This window comes from Pogoniulus pusillus, chromosome 3 (assembly GCF_015220805.1).
Source record: "Pogoniulus pusillus isolate bPogPus1 chromosome 3, bPogPus1.pri, whole genome shotgun sequence".
Taxonomy (NCBI): Eukaryota; Metazoa; Chordata; class Aves; order Piciformes; family Lybiidae; genus Pogoniulus; species Pogoniulus pusillus.
In genome coordinates this window covers 17,665,204-17,685,637 of record NC_087266.1, presented here as the reverse complement: position 1 = coordinate 17,685,637, position 20,434 = coordinate 17,665,204, and the positions used below count along the sequence as shown (strand labels likewise).

At 38.2% G+C, this 20,434-nt stretch overlaps 1 protein-coding gene across 1 annotated transcript in view; it reads right to left on the bottom strand.

Moving 5' to 3' along the window:
• CUL5 (cullin 5) overlaps nucleotides 1-20,162 on the bottom strand; it is a 32,574-nt gene extending 12,412 nt beyond the window's left edge. The window contains exons 1-10 of the mRNA XM_064171135.1: nucleotides 19,803-20,162; nucleotides 13,443-13,552; nucleotides 11,052-11,151; nucleotides 9,630-9,806; nucleotides 8,496-8,637; nucleotides 7,281-7,426; nucleotides 7,124-7,204; nucleotides 4,298-4,391; nucleotides 1,196-1,326; nucleotides 310-417 (exon numbers count right to left, since the gene is read on the bottom strand). Coding sequence (XP_064027205.1) covers nucleotides 310-417; nucleotides 1,196-1,326; nucleotides 4,298-4,391; nucleotides 7,124-7,204; nucleotides 7,281-7,426; nucleotides 8,496-8,637; nucleotides 9,630-9,806; nucleotides 11,052-11,151; nucleotides 13,443-13,552; nucleotides 19,803-19,826 — 1,113 coding nt within the window. The 5' untranslated portion in view covers nucleotides 19,827-20,162. The remainder of the gene's footprint in view (nucleotides 1-309; nucleotides 418-1,195; nucleotides 1,327-4,297; nucleotides 4,392-7,123; nucleotides 7,205-7,280; nucleotides 7,427-8,495; nucleotides 8,638-9,629; nucleotides 9,807-11,051; nucleotides 11,152-13,442; nucleotides 13,553-19,802) is intronic.
• Nucleotides 20,163-20,434: the final 272 nt, after the last annotated feature.

The window sequence follows — 20,434 nt, the reverse complement described above, 5'->3', positions numbered from 1 at the left end:
AGCCCTATTCAGTCAACTAGATCATGGCACTAAGTGTCTCATCCAGTCTTTTCTTGAACATCTCTGGGGATGGCAACTCCACCGCCTCCCTGGGCAGCCCATTCCAATGCTAAATGGCTCCCTCTGTGAAGAATTTCCTCCTAATATCAAGTCTGAAAGCTCAACCATCAGTAGTAAGCGCTGTTAATATTTTAGTCTGCATTAGCAGCTTCTAGATTTAACAGCAAATGGGCATAAAGATTTCAGAGACATCACAACATGAATGAGCAGTTCTTAAACTGACAGCAAATAATCAGCAGAAACACAAACCTTATCTCTTGCAGTAAGAAATCTTGGATCATCTTGAAAAGCTTCTTTAACCAACTTACTAAATCGATTAAACAGCGTGAGCAATTGCTCTACATATTTTTCAGAATCCTAAAGTTAAAGAGGCAAAAATCAGATAAAAAACAGACTCCATATGATTCAGTGTGAGCTTATGTAGAATTCCCTTATTTTTAATAATGTGGCATCTTTCAAGTCTGCATACTGCAAATGAGCGTTTGATCTTTATTCTCTGTGCTGAAGAGCTTTACAACATGTAAGCTTCAATGCATGACTTTAAGAATAGTGTTTCTGGTATGTAACCATTCTATCTTTACATACACACACAAAAAAAAACCCACACCACCACTTTGCCATAATTTTCAACTACTGTATAACATCTGAACTAAAAAAAAACCCAAACAAAATCTTTTCAAGGATTAATAAAAGGCACATCCTAATTGCTGCGGATACTAAGACCTCCCAGACTCAGAGAAAAAGACAATAAATGCTGAAACAGAACAGTGAGGAAAAAATTAATTTCCACACTGAACAACTCCTCTGTTGGAAGCAAATTTGAAATTTCATCAGGAAGTTAAGAATTCTGAAGAAAAAAGATTATGCCTCTCAGTTAAGATGGTAACACAATCCTACGGTGTAATTATCCAATGCACTCAAGTTTACAGCATTTGCTTTACCGGATTCATGTTTTAAAGTAATAAATAAAACCAGAAAGAATAAAAAATATTCTGAAGATACTTAAAAAACTTTCAGTAGATCAGAAATTGGTGTTTAAAAACTATTTCCACTCATAAGTAAGTCTCACAAAGTCTTTAACTTCTGCGAAGTTGTTTTTTTAATTGTTATTTTATTAAAAACCCAATACACTTACAGTAGTAATAGTTTCAGCAGCTGCAACCATATCTGCAAGTCCAGCACTAACGATATGTTCTTCCAAGTCTTTTAGCATAGGCTCTATCCCATTCGGAACTTTATCCATCAGTGAAAACATTAAATGCAACTCTGAAAGATATAAATACTGATAAAGTCACCAGTCAAAGAGCTGTATAAAACACTAATACTAATTTCTGTTAGAGATATGAAATGGAATACTGCTTATGTAAAGAATGGATAATCTAATTAATCCCTGAAAAAGGAGTGATCCTTTGAATACTGTTCTAATTCCAGCCCCACAAGGAGATTCTTCTGAAGGTAAAAAGAAATACTTACTTCCATATAATATTTACTTATGCATAAAATATCACAAACTTGAATAAAAACCTCTAAAGTCAGTGGCAATTTGGATTAAGTCCAGCTTCTCAGTATAACTGCCTTAAAATCCCTGGCAAAAATGGATTTCTTTTAGTTGGAGGCCTACAGGAGTTGATGCAGGGTATCATATGGATTCAAGGTATATTTTTTAAAATTGAAGCCAAACAGAGCTCTCTTTGTGTATCTTTCAACACCATCTACAACATTTTCATCAAAAGCTTGCCAAATTCTGAAGTAACCAAAACTTAAGGTAAACAGCATTCTCTCCTTTCTGTTTTCCAAAAGAGCTTATTTAGTTTTTCTGAAAGTTACCAGTTAAAAAGATTTAAAAACTAGGTTGCTTTGTCTACTTTTTGTGAAGGTATTCCAGTACTGCTAATTCTGAAAAAAAAAAGGAAAGTACTGAAACCAATGAATAACCATACTAATAAAGCTGTTCACAAAGGAACACCTGGATAGAAGCCACCACGCTTTTTTAAAGACCATAGAGATTTGAACTAAACACAGCAAAGGATTCTGCTTAATGAAGTAGAATCAGCCAGTTGCGTATTCCGATTTTGTTGTTAGCAACGCCAAGGTTGTGTCACCTCTGACTATGAAATATGTGTTACCAACTTCTGTATCTTATCAACTGTTGCAGAACCAAATAGAAAAGCAAAGCACTGAGAAGACAAAAGTCCTTTTAGAATAATGCCAATAAAAGAATGGAAAATACAAATGACCTTAAATGACAACTTGCAAGGCTACTAGACACAACTCATGATGGATTAAACAATAAGTGGTCAGCGGTATACCCAGTTTACAAGTACTGTAGGTGATGGCAGCACCGTCTTAGGATAAGCCCAAAAAGCTCCATCAACTTTTACTGGATATTTTCAGCTGTACTTTAAAAAAGGGTGAGACATAGGAGCAGTTCATGAAAAAGAAAGGAAACAAGCAGATATATTGAAGGTTTCTATAACAAGTTCTGTAAACTAGTGATGGCATGAATAATTCAAGAAAAAAAAATATCAGTGGTTTCTCCTAATAAATGGTGGCAAAGGAAGGGTTTGGTGCATTCCTAGGAACTCAAAAAACCCCAGATTCTTCAAAAGATAGGCTTCAAAGCAACAAAAACCAAAACTGGTTTTTAATTAATGTCTCTCAGAATACATTATGACACTGAAAGGCAAAGAAACTCACATTGTAGCTGTTCAGGCCCTGAAATTCTGTTTTCACTTTGTGTTTATAAAAAAGGCAAGTGTACTTTTTATTTCTTTTATGAAGTATTTCAAGAATAAAATTTAAGGCTCCCATCTCTCATACTACAAGCAAATAAAAACACACTATGCACATTCTGAAGAGTGGTTGCAAATCAGACATCTTTGATGGTTTCTAGTTGGAAAATACTACGCTTGCCTTGCTTTGTCGATACTTAATGTAACGGTGTGTTTTATAGCAGTGCCCAGCTATAGTCAAAACACCCAGTTCTTTTAATAAAGAAAACATAATGAAATGGGGTGAATAATATCAGGAAGACACACGAATAAGCCAAGTACTGCAGAGGATACTACCAAACACATATAATACTCTGTATAGCTCTGGTATTTAAATAAATTATTATCCACACCTTAATTAAAACTTTTTAAACAGCATAAGTAGGTCTAGGGGAAAAAAGAAATAAAACAAAAAAAGAGAATTTACAAGAGATGCTTGAGTTCTTGTATACTAAACCGAAGTATTTTGTAACCAAGCAGTATCACAGGACAAACAATCACAAGGGAAGTGAGAACAGTGCTTTCCAAAGGAAGTTTCTAAAGGAAGATGCTTTGGATGCTGTAGATGAAGCCTTCTGAAGCTCTGCATTTCAATAAGCCTCTCATATTCTCCCAAAGACTGTAACATACAGTCATAAGAATGTATGGTGGCTTTCTAGATGTAGCTCTGAATTATTGCCAGAAATCATGCTGCTCGATGAACAGAGCAGTATGACATACTTTTGAGGTCAAATATTTTCTGAACTGCTAGCTTTAGAAGTGAGTATTTTCCTTTTCAATTTCCCTACTTAAATTATGACATTTTATTGACTTGAATAGTTTGGTTTATCATACAGGACCAACACAAGACTCCTGAATTACACTACACTCTCAATTTATGGCACAGTCAAAAAAACCCAAACTTGTGAAAATTTTCCAAAGGCATGCAAAGCTAAGTTTCAATACTAACAGTGACATACTGGCTATAAAACCAGAGGAAAAACTTGCAAAGATTTTTGTTCATTGACTTTTTGGTCTTGCACCAACAATCAGAATAAGAAAAAAAAATCCCTGCTTTTCAGAAAAACATTTTTGTAAAGAGATGCTTCCCTTTTTTACCAGGAGGAAGACAGCTGTAAAGGTGCAGTGGGGAGTGGTAACATTAATGACAGTTAGCCAATATGAGGAAAATAAGTTATGGTAAAAAGAAAGAAAACAGAACACAAAAGCTTTTCTTCCAAGCAGGATGGAAGCTATCCAGTCATTCATATCAGAGCAGTGTAAATATAGATTTCAAATGCAGTATTACAACACTTAATCAATGATGCCAATTTCTTGTGAGATAAAATTGCTCATGTGCAGTAATATCTTATGTATGAAACACTGCCACCACCATCTATTAAAATAAGTAATCTGATATATCTACAAACAAATCTATTTTTACACAGTTGATGCTGAGTTCATTGTGTTCTTGAAGCTTCACTTACTTTCTGTTTCATTTCGTTTGATCATGCCTTGGCATTCAGCTAAAATAGTTTCTTTAAAAGATGTCACCAGGGCATTGACGCAGCATTCCATCAGCTGAAATACATTAAACACAGAATCAGCTCATTTTAGCCGTCAAAGCCTGACCTGTCTCAAGTTTGCCATGACACAAAATCTAGCCAGTTCTCAACAACTATACTCTATGTAAAAAAAAAAGAAAATCACTGATTTATGAAATTGTGAATACTTTGAATAAAGTCTATAAAGGACTATTTCTTCCAAATATCTAAGTTAATAAACGTGGTAAATGCTCTTTCAAATCAGTAAGAGGCTTAGTATTTCCACTGCCTCTTTTCTCTCAAGGGAGCTATCATTTTTGGAACATCAACTACCCTACTTAGTTTCCCAGTATACATCCAAGAGCTAAGAATAGTTCTCATTTCAGCGTACTCTATTTGGACCAGGCTAGTTGGCTTGAACAAGGCTATGGGTAGATCTGGAACAGAGACTGCTTGTACATGTCAGGATTATCTTTGGTTTTTTTTCAGCCTCTTTATACAGGTCACATTTTATTGCTGTGCAAAATGAATAACTTAAAAGTTAATAAAAGACATAACATATGTTTTGATTCATTGCAGAGAAGACAGATTTGAAGGGTTCTTATTTAAAACTGTTGTGGTAGGCCTGATAGGCCAAAACCAGGCTTATCCATGTCCTGGCTTGCTGAGACATGTTTTTCTGCTCTCTCTCCTTCTGTTTTGGGGAGAAGCAATCACGGGGAAGAGAACAAAGAACCTGGAGTCACTGAGTCTAAGGTCTTTGGCCTGTCCAGACTTCTTTTGCTTTTGTGGTAAACAAGGTACACATGCTTAGCTTGTGCTTGCCTTGTTCAAGGCCTATGCTTTCCCTGGTTTTGGGTAAAGCAAGCCTACGGCTTCACCTAATATGGTCAGGCTTGGCTAACTGCTATTCTGATTGGTTATTCTGTGTCCAAAGGCTCATTACTCTTGGCTACATTGATAAAAGAGATATGCAGGTAAATGCAACATGCTCTGCCATTGTATTTGTGTCTGCTGTTGCCTGCTGCTATTGCTCTCTGTTTCTGGCAGTATACTGCCTTACTGCCTTCAGCAGCGCTATGATAAAGCTATAAGGTAGCTTTGCTAAATTGCCTGGAAACTGCCTGCCTCGAGTTTACCAGGAACAGGCTCTAAATGGCTCCACATGATCAGCCTGCACAGCCAGCGTGACATTGTGCTAAGACTGCACATCACAAGACATCTTGTCTACACCTGAAAGTCTCCTGCCAAGACGGAAAGTCCTGGATACACAGATTGTCCAGAGGAGCCAGGATAAAAAGGTCAGAGATTGTCTGCCTCCTTTTCCAGCACTCTGAAGTCTGGGAAGCATCAGAAGCCTCAGCAGTTGACAGTAACAGAATTCCCTGAAAGCATCTGTGTACTCTTTGAAGCTGTAGCTAGCCCCATGAGTCGGGATATAATATTTTGTGAGTAAATATTTAAAGCCTTTTTGTAATTCACCATTGCCTTCTGCCATAGCAGAAAAGAGCTTCTTGAGTCCATCTAGTGGGCAAGTGATATATTGACCACAACAACTTTCTCTTCCAGTTCAGTTAATGTTTATATTTTTGCTGGTTATTTCTAGATATAGTTATTATCTGTATAATGTTTCCATGACCATGAGAAGAATCAATTATTATTAAAATTAGTGGTTGGGGTGGAAAGACTTCTGAATAACACAATTAATAAACAATATTAATTTGGGAAAATATCATCTTGCATTAATGGATTACCCCTTTGTAACAAAAACAGCCTGTTTCCTGAACAAATTTCAGCACAATCATGAACTATCCATTGCAGTTAAATCTTTCTCCAGAATCTGAATGATGTATAATACTAATACTACTCAAGGTGAGGAAGAGGAAGGAAAAAAGAAATAACCTCCTCTATATTAAAAAGATTTATTTCAGCCTAACAGGAATTTTAGAACAGTTCTAATGAAAATTCTATTGTATGTGTTGATTGCAAAGATTCAGAACTCTTTCTGGGATTCTACATGAGCCATTATCTGCTGGCTTATTTTCAAATACCATTCTTACTGACTGGTAAGAGTAGGAAAAAAATCATACCTTACTCAAAATGAAACAATAAAAATTGAGCACAAGCCCTATTAGGAGAGGCTGAGGGAGCTGGGACTGTTTAACCTGGAGAAGAGGAGGCTCAGGGGTGACCTTATTGCTGTCTACAACTACCTGAGGGGTGGTTGTGGCCAGGAGGAGGTTGCTCTCTTCTCTCAGGTGGCCAGCGCCAGAACAAGAGGACACAGCCTCAGGCTGCGCCAGGGGAGATTTAGGCTTGAGGTGAGGAGAAAGTTCTTTACTGAGAGAGTCATTGGACACTGGAATGGGCTGCCCGGGGAGGTGGTGGAGTCACCGTCTCTGGCAAGGTTGGACGTGGCACTTGGTGCCATGGTCTAGCCTTGAGCTCTGTGGTAAAGGGTTGGACTTGATGATCTGTGAGGTCTCTTCCAACCCTAATGATACTGTGATACTGTGATACTGTGAAATCAACTTGAATCAAAACCTGCCCTTCTGTCTTAAACTTTGACCTACACATCTGTGGAAATTGTAAACTGCCAGACAGGAAAGCAATACAGATTTTGGCAAGAAAAATACATAATGGATAACTGAAAACCATACAATCAACAGTTTTATATTAATCTACTGCTATAATACTGTAACACACACAGAAACTGCAATGTAGGAACACTAACTGTAAAATGCAAATTTTCTATATATCTATACTTACTGCTTCTACTGAGTTACATTCACGTCTTGTTTCTAAATACCGTAGTGCTCTTTTCTCCTCTTCTTTTAGTTTAGCATCTGCCTGCGCAAAAGTAGACGAACAATCATTTTAAGTACTAACACTTTCAGTAGAGAGTTACAACAGAGGTTTTACTTACATATTTCATATAATTCTGTACACCATTTTGCTGTAAATAAGAAGGAGCCTGTGTTCTATAAAACCTCTCTGTTGAATCCAAGTACGCCTTTTCAAAATTATCTCGATATATCTGAAGTTTATCTTCAGGATTAGAACAAAGGTTCACTGCAAAGAGAAAGTCTAAATTTACTTTCAAGTCCTGGAAACTTACTGGTTAAAAATAAGCAGATCTCTCTCATTTCAGTGAGTACTGTACTAAATGGTTACACTGAATAATTTGAAAAATTCTATAAATACACTCCCTCTGATTCCTAAAGGTAACAAAACTTGTCTAGTCTTTCCTTCAAAAACATTAACCAGAGCAAATTAACTATTGAAAAAACTGCATACCCATCTCCAGCACTTTAGAGATTCAAACATGGTCACCAGAAACACACATAAAATTGCACAATTTGGAATAAAAAAAAAAAAAGAGAAAAACAAAATCAACCAAGCAAAAAAATCATCATAATGCCTCAACCAAACATTTTTCCACCTGAATGAGCAAACAGCTTTTTTCAGACACTGTTACTCCAATCTTAGTGTCTTAATTTGTGACATTTATTTACGCATTTATTTGTGCATTGTGGGGGGTTTGTTGGGTTGGGTTTTTTTCTGTTTTACATGAATGGAAACAGTGAGTTTACTGCTACACAGAAGTGCTTGGCTCTCTTTGGAAAAAAATTTCTCAACTGTTAAGAGAGAAATTAATAAATAATAAACTCCAGTACTTAAATGGAACGTGCTTTAAAAAATAATTTAGAATTGGACACCTACAAAGCCACCTGAGAGTATTAACCACAAGTTTAATTCAGAAGGTTGCAGAACTTTGAAGAAAAGGTGATACTGTGATACACAGATCTGTTTGGCAAAGAAAAAAACAAAGTCTTACATGTGGCCCATTTAGGATTTCTTCTTTAAACTATCTCAAGAATCAGAAATAGTATGGAAAGGAGCACAGGTATCAGGTTATATCTGTGAGTCTATAAGGTCCAAAAGTGGTTTGCTCTTTGAAAACACTCATTTTACAGTAACAAATATGTAGCTAGATCACTCAGAAGTTAAACAAAAATTAACTGGTATCATGTAACAACAAAAGAAAAAGTTGAGACCATTCGCAGCTGTCAACTTTGTAGGATGGAAATTCAGCTATTAAAGTAAGGAGACAACAGAGATCAGTCTGTGCAAGACATACCATATGATTCTCGAACTCCAATAACAAGCTGAGAGTCGAAAGCTTCTCCTAGTCTTTCAGCATGAACTAGTTTCATTGCACTGTCCTGAAGTCTATTTTTTATATTTGAAAATATGGATTCATTCCATGTATCTAGCATAAGCTGTGTGTTAGGAAGGAAAAAAACAAACTTGTTAGAAAGGTATGCCCGGATTTAAGTTTATGCAAAAGAAATTAAAGAAATCAGAAATCAAACAACCAAACAATTTAGTGTCACAGAACTGTAGGGGTTGGAAAGGACCTCTGGAGATTATCTAGTCCACCCTCCTCCACAGCTAATGCAGGTTTGCCTAAATCAGACTGCACAGGAGTATCCAGGGGGGGATTTTGAAAGTCTCCAGAGAAGGAGACTCCACAACCTATCTGGGAAATCTGTTTCAATGCTCTGTCATCCTCAAAGAAATTTTTCCTTAAGTTTAAGTAAAACCTCCTGTGTTCTAGTTTGTACCCACTACCCCCTGTCCTATCACTGTCCACTACTGAAAAGAGTGTAACCCCGACCTCACGATCTCCACCCTTTATGTATTTCTATGTATTTTTAAGATCCACTTTCAGTCTTCTGTTTTCCAGATCAAAAAGTTCCAGGTCTCTCAGCCTCTCCTCATAATAGTGATGCTCTAGTTCCCTAATGGCCACATGTAGCTTAAGAAGACAACATTTAATTGGTCATGTTTAAAATGCGGAGATGTGCTCAAATTAGTATTTTGGCCTAGGGAAATAATCTAGGAGTAGAAAAGCTACTTACAAGTATAGAAACAAGAGGTGAATTCACAACTGCCTCCTGCCCCGGGATTCAAGTCATAATTAATGAACAAGTGAACAGAAAACCCCAAACAAACTGAATGCCGGAGGAAGAAGTGCTTTATCACCTGAACAAAACACTTAACACCCAATGCAAAACTAAAGAAACAGAGTGAAACTACTTTGTAAGGAAAAACCAAAAAGATGGTGGGTTGTTCTGACCCTCTCACTGAAACAAAGTGTGATACTGTATTTTATAATGGGTGCGATTTCATCTTCAGCTACAGATTGCTGTCTGTACTATTACTGTAGCCAGAACAGCGTGCAACAAAACTCTTAATAGCCACCACTTACCTTTCGAACAATACTGTCTTCTACATTAGACTTCTTGTTGCTGCCCTGCTTGCCCATTAAGGTAATCTCTAACTGACAAAACGGCTTGGGCAAAATATCACACTGCGTGAAGAACTTGCGCCACTCCACTATATATGCTTTTAGTAAAGCTGTATCATCTTGATGACTCAGCACTCTCTGGAAGAAGTGGAGAGAAGTGAAGGTAATTTATAAACAACTTTATGTACAAAATAGGGATTGATTTTGCTCACACTGAGAATAACTCCTGATATAAAACTAAAATACAGATAACTCAGAATAAGAAAACCTACGTATTTAAATGTCATTAAGTTAGGAGAGTAGTTAACTCATGAGATATGGACCAATTCTAAAAAGATTAAAAAAGGTAACAGCAAACAAGAAGTTTGGGTGTTGTTTTTTTTTAAGCCATCTGTAGGTCAAAAAAGATCACAATGTGTAGTCTAAAAGTATGTATTGGTACAACTGTATAAACTTGGTATTAAACCTGTGAAGACTACATCATATTTTATACAATGAAAAGAGTAATTTAATGGCATCTACTGACCTGTCAACTGTCTTATTAAAGCTTGGAAACTACAGCTACATTTTTCAGTGGCTATCATAGTGCCTAAAGCAAAGGCCTCTCTAAAAACAGCTAACACAGACTCTATCAAAGGCCGTAGTTCAGCCTTGCATTCATGACAGCAAGTAAACTGGCAAGACTTAAAAATCAAAAAGAAACTATCTTCCTTTAAGCAAAGTCATAGCAATACAAATTTCTTTACTAGAAAAAAGACTTTACAGATTTTCGTTTTCTCTTTTCCAAACCTCTATCACGGAGTTTTAATTTCTCAACCTACAAACATAAACATCTCCTTTGAATCTATTAATATCTTCTGTCATTTAGGCAGAAGCCCATAAAATTGAACTCAGCTAAGCTTGCTTAACTGATAGCATGCATGCTTCTAGTACACCATCCATAGGGCTTATTCTAAAGCCATTCATGAACATGTCAGCACAGCACTGAAGCTAGATTAAAAAAACAACAACAGAGAAGTCCAGCAATTTCTTAAAGAAAATTTTGCCTCAAGAAGTTTTCAAGTGGAGGAAGACTCCGTAAGTAATGTTGGATTTAAAAAAATAAAGAAATAAGGTTGCTTTCTGTGGTTATATTCAATGTAACACAAAAATGATTACCCACTCTGGTTTCAAGGACTTAAGAGAGAAAAGTGAGTCAAGGCAAATGCTTAAGGCTATGTCTTCTTTTTGTCAATAGTAGAAGTTCACAGGGCAACTACCATCTCTAGAACATCACAGAATTTCAAACAGAAAAGAAAATGCATTAAAATCCAATGAAAGTCAGAACTATTTGGTTATTTTTCTAACAATATAAATAGAAGTTATGAAACACTAAGGACTTACTGCTTGTGCTTGTTTAATAAAATCAAGGATGTCTTCCTTCAGAGCCTGATGGATTTTTGCTGGACCTTTATCATCCCACAAGCAAACTGCATGTACATCTCTAGAAAAAAATTTATCCATCTTTTAGTAACACTTTTTCAAAGTTTAATGCTGTAATATATGAGGAATAAGCAGTCATAATTTAAGTATTTCTAAGGAGTTAATACACATTTTATCTATCATTGTCAAACAATGTAATGTTAGATCCCAGTGATGCATGTAAGCAAACATATTTGGAGAAGAGACAAATTACAAGAGTCTTGGAAGCAAGCAAGAGCAACCTATTGAGAGAAAGGCTATAGTCAAGAAGGAAATGTAGCAGTCAAATCTGTTTTCAGTAACAAAAATCCTGACTGCATTAAGGGCAATTTTTAAAGCTTTCCTTTGACAAAGACAAAACACTTGCAGCAGAAGCATTACTACTCAGCCCATATTATTCTAAAATACACTCACTAATGTGCAGCTTTTGCTCATGGCCTTACAGTCCAAGCACTACAGCATCCTTGTGTTACAAAGAAACAACGCTTCCTTGCAAGAAATTTGAGCTCAGGGGCATCGACCAGTTTAACAGATGTTTTAATTAGTTTAAAAAGATCTCTTAAGGGTTTCACGACAGTAAAACCCACTGCAGAAAAGCCACCAAACAGCACCGCAAAGCAAAATTCTATTAATGAGTTTTAAGTAACATTCAAATAAATTCCTGTTTTTCCTAGCAGGCAGCCCAGCAAGTGTAACTTAACTCCTACTTTGCATACTGAAGACTAAATAAAGCAAATTATGCTCCTAACCATACATCATATGTAATTTGCCTTAGCAAGCTTTTTTTTGACTCAATTACCTTCCTCTGGTTCTTCTTCCTCTTTTCAATAACAACACCACATCTTTGAAAAAGGCAACTATATAATCTAAAGTTATGACTTTGTTTCTATTAAATCAGTACTGTTAATTCAATACATAAGCATCTTTTTTATTTTTAATGAAAAGACAAAGTTTACAAGTAAAAAAAGATTCTTCTGACACAGATCAAAGGTGCTATCCTGATTTACAGAGGCATGCCTAACTTGTGAGACTTACACAACCTTGACATGCAGAAAAGGTGTTACTGTATTTCAAATGTCACTGTTTCCTGGCTGTAGTGCAAAAAACAATACAGGATAATTATACTCAAATGGGAGGTAGAAGAAATCTACAAATTTTGAATTGTTATTAAAAACTTTAAAAGACAGCACTCTCCAAAAATACGAACCTAGGAGAGTGAGAATCTTTCCCCCAATATCCCTCATTTAGCCATAAAGTTACTTAAGTTTCATTAAATAATTCAGCTACAAGTAAAAGAATGGGAAATTTCAATACCAATGCAGTATTACTGAACTAGTTACCAAAAAATGAAAGCAACAACTCATAAATTAATTTGTACCTTAACTGCACCATATTTCTAGCAGCTGCTATAGTTGAGACATCGTAAGATATTAAAACTCATTACATGATAAACTATCTTTCCTTTTGGTTGGCAGAAGAGTGACAGGTGCAGTAAGATGGCTGTAAAAAGAATCAGTAGGCTGTCCTGATTGAAAAAAGCAATAAAGCTACAGGCTGCAACAATATGTTTAAATAAAAAACACTTCAGTGACATACTTTTAAAGCAAGAGACACTGTAGAGTTAAGCTACAATTGTATTTGAGGGAAAATAACTATTTTAAGACAAAGATTATTTTAGATCTACTTTTGATATATATGTTGTAATTAAATCCCATGTTATGTTGGCAAAGGTCACATGATATGCTTTAAGGAAAAAAATCCTCATCTAACAGGAAGCAACTTCTGGCTTTTTGGAAAGAGAAAAAATGGCAGAATTTCTAGTGTACAATAATGCAAATTATCTGAAAAATATTACATATATTATTCTTAAAGTATAAAGCTATTCAAATTAAACCAGTTAAACTGCATTGCTCTGTTACTTCAATAGTATTCTTATTTTAGAAGAAAGCCATTCAAATGAGAATAGTGTCATGTTCAAACTGCCTTTACAGGAACCTTTTGGCAAAGCAGTACACAACAATTTCTAGTTCTTAACAAAATGTTTGTGGACAGGTACAAAATTTGTTTATATGACTGAAGTCAAGAGCTCTACTCCTCTTTCTCCATCCTATTTTCAAAGATCTTGTTAAGAAAAAAAAAGTACTTTTGCACATTTACAGTGAAGTAGGCACATTACTATTTAATAAAACTTCAACTATGACTTTTGTCCTGTATCTCCAAACAGTTCATGCCATATATGACTTCTGTATCAGCAGCAGTACTATGACTGTATTCTCATTCCACAGAAGGACATGATATTGAAAAATTACTTACGAAAAAAGATCAAACCACTGCTGTTTTGTGACAGACTCCTGACGAAGAAGTTTCAGAACAATAGGGCGCATAAAATCCCATTTGTCTTCAAACTGAAGTGAACCTTTATTCTAACAGGAACAACAAAAAAAATTGTTAATAAGTTCCTTAAAGTTATTTTTCAGGACTGTAGTATCTATGTTAATATAAAATATCTTCTCAGAAGTATCTCTTATAAACTATGAGCTACAACATCATAGCTAAACAAACCTTTTCACATTAAGTTCCACTTTTTTAAAAGTCACAGACCTATTATTTGTTTCTCAGAGAAGCAGACTGCAAACTTCTTCCTTACTCATTTGCTTTAGCTACAATGCAACAAGTTCCATCACGAACAACATAAATGATGCTGTCAGCTCCGCTGCTCTACTCAACGATGAGCCTGACTTGCAAACTTGTCCTGAATAAACTACCATCACCAAAATGGCAGTCAGGAATCAAGAGCAGTACCTGTGGATGATGGCATGAACCTTTTTTCTCCACTGTGCATTTGGCATCAACAACAAAAATGAAGGAAGGAAGCAGAAAAGTGTAGAAGCTGTTGTATCACTGACTCTCTTCCTGTGGGTTAACTGGCCATAGGTAGTTTGACAGCCTAGACTACAGTTGGCATAGACAAAAATTAATTACACTGTGCTGAAAAATCCAACCCAAGATGAATCTTTTCAAAGACAACAATCCAAATTAAAAGCAAATCTAAAGAAACAAAGTGTTCTCATACCATTCTGCTTATTCTGAAAAGTCTCATCACACAGGTTGATTTCCATTATTTACAACTCCCAAAACTTTCACAGAAAGTAACATTTCTATTGCATATGTTGTAATTCTATTTGATACAATCTCCAATAAAAGCCCTGCATATTAAAAGTCTGCAATTAAAATAAACATTGATTGAGAATTCTGTGGCAAACACTACCGGGGTCTGTTCCAATTCACTGCTTACTTTTGAACAGATCATGGTCTTGGCTATTAATACTACTCTTACTTCGAACACAGCAAATAATAAGGTAACCGCTCAGAATTCTGACAAGTGCACTGTTTCGCTAGTAGCATCTCTCCAGATAAACAACCACAAGCAACACATCATCTTCTCTTAATCGCCTCCTTCTGATTAACTTCTATGTGGAAATTTGCAATTAAACCTGTTACTTAAAATTCAGGAGAAGTACGGTTTGGAAACTGTATTCCCTGCTGCTCTTAAGTGCAAAGATGTCTCATCTTCAAGTCATAAAGATGCAACGGGCATCGCAGTAACTGTTTTTACAGCAACAGCACCTGGAGGCCTCACAGCACTGTCGAACCATTTCAGCACATACTGAACATGGGTCTAACAAAGCCAGTCTCTGCTCAGTAAGGTTTACAATTCTTTTGCCAAAAAAAAAAAAAAAAAAATTAATGCATCAGCTTTGAAAGTCATCACCTATATGCTTCCCCTACACAGACCTAGCCTTACAATTTTTCTCAGTTTCTGTGAGTTGCTCTAATCTTTCCTATTCCTGTGACACATATTTCTCTTCCCAGTCCTTCTTAGTAGCACAATAAACATGTCTTTCCAGCTGTTGAACAGTCAGAAGTTCCAGAAAAGGCATTATAAACTAAGTAAAATCAGCTTCCTCAGAGTTTTCCTTTAGAGCAGAGCCTGTAAGTTTTCTGGAAGGGGTTTCCTGTTCTGCATTTCTGGAGAAGTGCAATTAAGCCATTCACTGGAAGCATCTGAAGAGAAAACTTGAATACTCTACCTTTGCGAATAACACTAGTTTCACTGTAAAACATTGCAGGAGAGGAGGGGATTGCAAACATTAGTGTTTGTAGGACTCAGATCATGATTACCTAGTTAATGGTAAGATGTACACACACAAGCTCCATTTCAGTCATAAAAACTGCATGTCCACTTGTAACAAACATGTACTTACTTAAAAAGAATTACGCAAATAAAGCATGGCAGAAAACGCCACAAGGGAAGTTTAAAACTTTGCTTGCTCTATATATATACAAGTAAAATTATTTTATTTTTTTTTCTCCACACTTTTTCCTTTATATTCAAATGGAACAAAATAATAAAATTTATGTATTAAAAATCTAACTCAACTAAACTATTCTCAAAGGTCAATAAACAATTCAGCATCATAAAGGCTTCCATAACTATTAATTTTACTCTCTCATGATGAAGAAAAAGTGCTTAATACCATCTTCTTTGTCATTCACATTCATTAGTTCTACTCCTCACACCTGAGAAACTCAAAAGTTATAATAGAAGAGGGGGTCAAACAGTGGTAATTCTTCATCTGTTACCAAAATTGCATGCATATCAGTGACCTACATAACACAAGTAATCCATTTCCCCATTTGCTGAGCCACCTGCAAACCTGTACAATTTCTGAGCAAAATTTCCCAGGTAACTTTTCTTCCTTGTTGTCTCAAACCATCATTCCCAAGAGAAGGTAAGCATGGAAGTACATCATACCTTTGATGAAATAAAACTATTCCACTTACCAAACCTTCTCTGAAAACATGGATTGCAATTGATAGCCATATCCTGGCTAAGTAATCACTACAGAAGTTTAAAAATATTTCCACTTAGGAAAGTTTCAAACATCACTTCCCTGAATCTGTTCAGTAATCTGAAACTCCATTTTAACACTAAATTTAATTGAAATATATACCATAACTCTACTCCTCAAACTTGCTTCAATTCTATATGCCTAAGCACCTAAACACAGTATTTCAAGATAGCAGGTTAAAAAGCTCTCAGACTCTTCCAGTGGGTATTACTCAGAATTAGAATAATGATTTAAGTGGAATTGTTCCATTGACCATTTTTTCCCAATTTGAGTATTATCACATAGCGCAAAGTTCCTCTTCTTAACTGTAAGCAAGCTTGAGAGAAGTGCCACAGAAGCATGCACATAGTATAAGAAGTCTAGATAAATATGGAATAGAACAAGGCAAGGCAATATAATACGACTTCTGTGCCACTGTCCCTCTGAACCTTGAAATGTCTCTCCATGTTGCAATAAGCCAAGGTGCTCTGAGTTTCAGAAACTGCAGAAAGACTCCTGTATCCTCAAAGCACGCGAGAGATCTGCTTTACATTATCTTGTCACTACACAGGGAACAGGCTATATATCCAAAATATGACCTGAAACAAAGCATCTCACTTTAAAAGTGACAGAATCACATGTACATTGAAAGGAAGAACTCACCTACTAGCGGTTCAGTAATCTACAGTAAAGCAACAGCTTCAACTTGGGAGAGCAGTTCTGCTACAGGCAAGGCACACACTTGCTTACCATGTAATGACTAGTTCTTAAGTACTTCAACATTTTCATCACATTACAATTTGTTTTATCTCACCAGGATTCAACATACAGTTGATCATTCTAATTTTGCATTTAAAGAAGGCTGAGAATAAGTGCCTCACTAAAAAACTGAGTTAGGCAAATCACAGAGTAAGTTCGGGTTGGAAGGGATCACAAGGATCACCTAGTTCCAACCCCCCTGCCATGGGCAGGGATACCTCGCAGGCTGTCTAGAGGCTCATCCAGCCTGACCTAAAACACCTCCAGGTATGGGGCTTCCACCACCTCCCTGGGCAGCCCATTCCAGGGTCTTATCACCCTCGAAGAACTTTCTCCTAACATCCAGTCTGAATCTACCCATTTCTAGCTTTGGTCCATTCCCCCTAGACCTGATAATCTAAAAAGTCCCTCTTAAGATACTGAAAGGTCACAATAAAGTTACCTCGGAGCCTTCTCCTCTCCAGACTGAGCAGCTCCAACTCCCTCAGTCTCTCCCCGTAAGAGAGGTGCTCCAGGCCTCCGATCATCCTCGTGGCTCTTCTCTGGACATGCTCCACACATACATATCCCTCCTGTAATAGGAGCTCAAAAACTGGACGCAGTACTCCAGGTGGGGTCTCACCAGTGTGGAGTAGAGGAGGAGGATCACTTCCCCCAATCTGCTGGCCACACTTCTCTTGATGCAGCCCAGGATCTGGTTGGCTTTCTGGGCTGCAAGTGCACACTGATGCACTAGTGGAGTATAAACAATGTCCTTTAAAATTATGACAGCCAGTCAGATTTGGATTTAGCCACTATCTGTTACTAGAATAAGAATATTTCACTTCATTTTTTCAACTATGTAGAAAGTTGAACAAGAACAGGGGAAAACCAGAGAAAACTCCTAGTTTCAGTTTATCCTGGCAAAAATAAGACCTGTCTAAATCTAACTTAGAATTGATTATGCAGGCTTACTTGGCAAAGATACGGGAAAACCATATACATTTTTAACACCTCTCCCTTCTTAACCAGGGATTTTCACTATGCTGAGGCATAGCGTTTTTTTTCCCCCTAAACATTAAAGCAGAAGTGCATTTCACAGCCTCAAACAGCATGAGGCTCTGCCAATCAACATGATGTGGAATCAACAGTTTGTTTCTCTAAGAGCACTCTGATTGCATAATTGGGGAACAAAAGACCTTACCTAGTCCAATTCATGCACTGTTTTACTGTGTCGTTATAAACAAAGTTAAGTCACTGTAAAATCTTTCCTTTTGTAATGCAGGATTCATACTTGACTGTCTTTAGAAAACTCACTAGTTAGTAATCTGCAATGCTGAAAAATACTGACCAGAAAGGCCTATTTTAGGATAGGTGTCTCCGCAGTACTTTTCTTAAAACACAATGTGCATATATGCTTTTGTCAATACAAAACATTAATGATTCAAAGGCCAGCTGCAAAAGCATAACTAGTCAACACAAAGTCTTCAGAGTGCAACAAGATTCATCTTGAAGAATCAAGGCGCATGACTTTATTTTACCTACCGTACACCTATTATTCTTTCAAAGCAGATGAAGTAAAATGCTGACAAATCTCAGAGGGTTATGTTTCTTCTATTATAGGTTGTATGATCACATGTCTTGTCAAAGCATGCACTGGTCTTTCCTGTGATCCTTAAGCATACAGCAAAGACATGCACTAAAATATGGATAAGCAGATAAACGGTCTTGAGCCCTATTCTAAATCCAAACTCTTCCACAAAATGAATATTTCTTCAAAATAATCTCATTTTGGATTCTTCCATTTTAGATTTATATTTAAATCTTACCTGCTTAAAAATATGACTACCCACTTAGGCATTAAAAAAATAGATAAATTAAACTAATTTCAGTTACATTTCAATTTCAGTTAAGATTTTTTTTAAAACTTGTCTTTTTTTAAAAAAAACTTCTTTTTTCTGGATACCAGAAAGAAACAAGATTATCAATTAGGTCTCATTTCCTCACACTGAGTGCCTCAGAGCAATACATTTAGCAGTGTCAGGCCAAATCTATACATCCGAAATAGATCAGATTGGTAGAATTTAAGCAGCACTTCTTCAGAAGGACATTTAACTAAAACACAAAATGCTGACGCACAAGTATGCTCATAGTATACTTACAATATTTATACATATTTTAAATTGCTAACTGCTAAGGTTAAGCAGCTTTCCCAAGGTCTTTTACCCTAATTACACCGATGTTCTAGAAACACTTAGTGGAGCCATTAGCAGCAGCTGTTTAAAGTAGGCCCGTCTTCCATGTGCTGGCATGGCCTCAAAGGCCACATACAGTTTTCTCCACACACGTGCCGCCGCAAATATCAGGACAGGCTCAAGGACTGGACTGTCATACTGAAAACTTGTGGTCAAATCCGTACCACATCGGGGCGATTGACATCTGTCATCAAACGCAACTGAAGTGCTTAAAAACATCTGACTACAAAAGCAAAACTGCTTAATGGGAGTGAAAGGCCTCCAGGAGTTTTTCTTTGCAGAATAAATGTAGTTTAAAAAGCTAGAATACGGTGGTAATTCAAATAATGACACCTGCTCACCGCGAAGGCATTTTCAACTCTTTGTTTAACTTAAAACTATTTTTTTTCGTACCTATGTCGCCTAAAATAAACAAAGGGACGACACCGTGCCCTGTCTAACAGCTCGACGCAACGCTGTTTCCCAACGACGCGTATCTGGGGAGAGCCGCGGGGAACAGGGTGCTGGCAGCCAAGCGGCCACGGGCCGGGCCAGGCCGAGGCCAGCGGTCCCGCACCCGGCGCGGTGCCAAGTCCGCTCACCTGAGAGAGGGCCGCCGGCGCCCCCGCCTCTGGGGAACGACAACTTCAGAGAACGGTGCCCGTGGCCTGCCTCCACCAGCCACCCATCCCGGCCTGGCCCGGCCGGCCCAACCACCCCTAAGGCCCAGCCGACGGCGGGGCAGTCCCGGCCCGCTCGACCCCGCTGCCTCTCTCCTCACATAGGGCCCGGCCAGGCCCTTCTCTCACCTTTAAGAGATTAGACGTCGCCATGATCCCCCCCGCGGGGCCTCCCCGGCCGGCGGCAGCGACTCTTCTCCCCGAGCTCGGCTTGGCTCCCCACGGCCGCTGCCGCTTTACATGGCCCCGGGCCTCCCGCCCGCCCGGCTGGACCCGCGGCGGCGGCAGTAGCAGCGGCTGCAGCACTGGGCTCTCCTGCCTGGGGGCAAGGCCAGTGTTAGGCTTGGGGTGCTCTGCAGCACGACCGACTGGGTCCTCCGCACGCAGCCGCCCCTCAGAGCCTCATGGCGGCGTACGCCCAGGAGGCGCTCGGCAGCAGCCCCGGCTCCATGGAAGGGGCCGGCCCACATGATGCGGCGCTGAGGAGCCGGCCCCGCCGTCAAGCACGGCCGCTCTGGTTGCGTGCTCTGCCTGCAGCGCCGCCTGGCGGCCCGCCGCTGCACTGCACGGAGGAACTCCGGCCCCGCTCCCGCTTGCTGCCGAGCCCGCCCTCGCCGCCACAAGGTCTGTACCTCCGCGGCCCCGCTGGGACGGGTCCTGGCATGAGCCCTTCGGCGGGGTGCAGGGGCTGGGAAGCTTCCGGCATGGCAGGGGGCGGTAGCTGTGCAAAGCGGGATGCTTTCCCTCCGCCGCCATCCCAG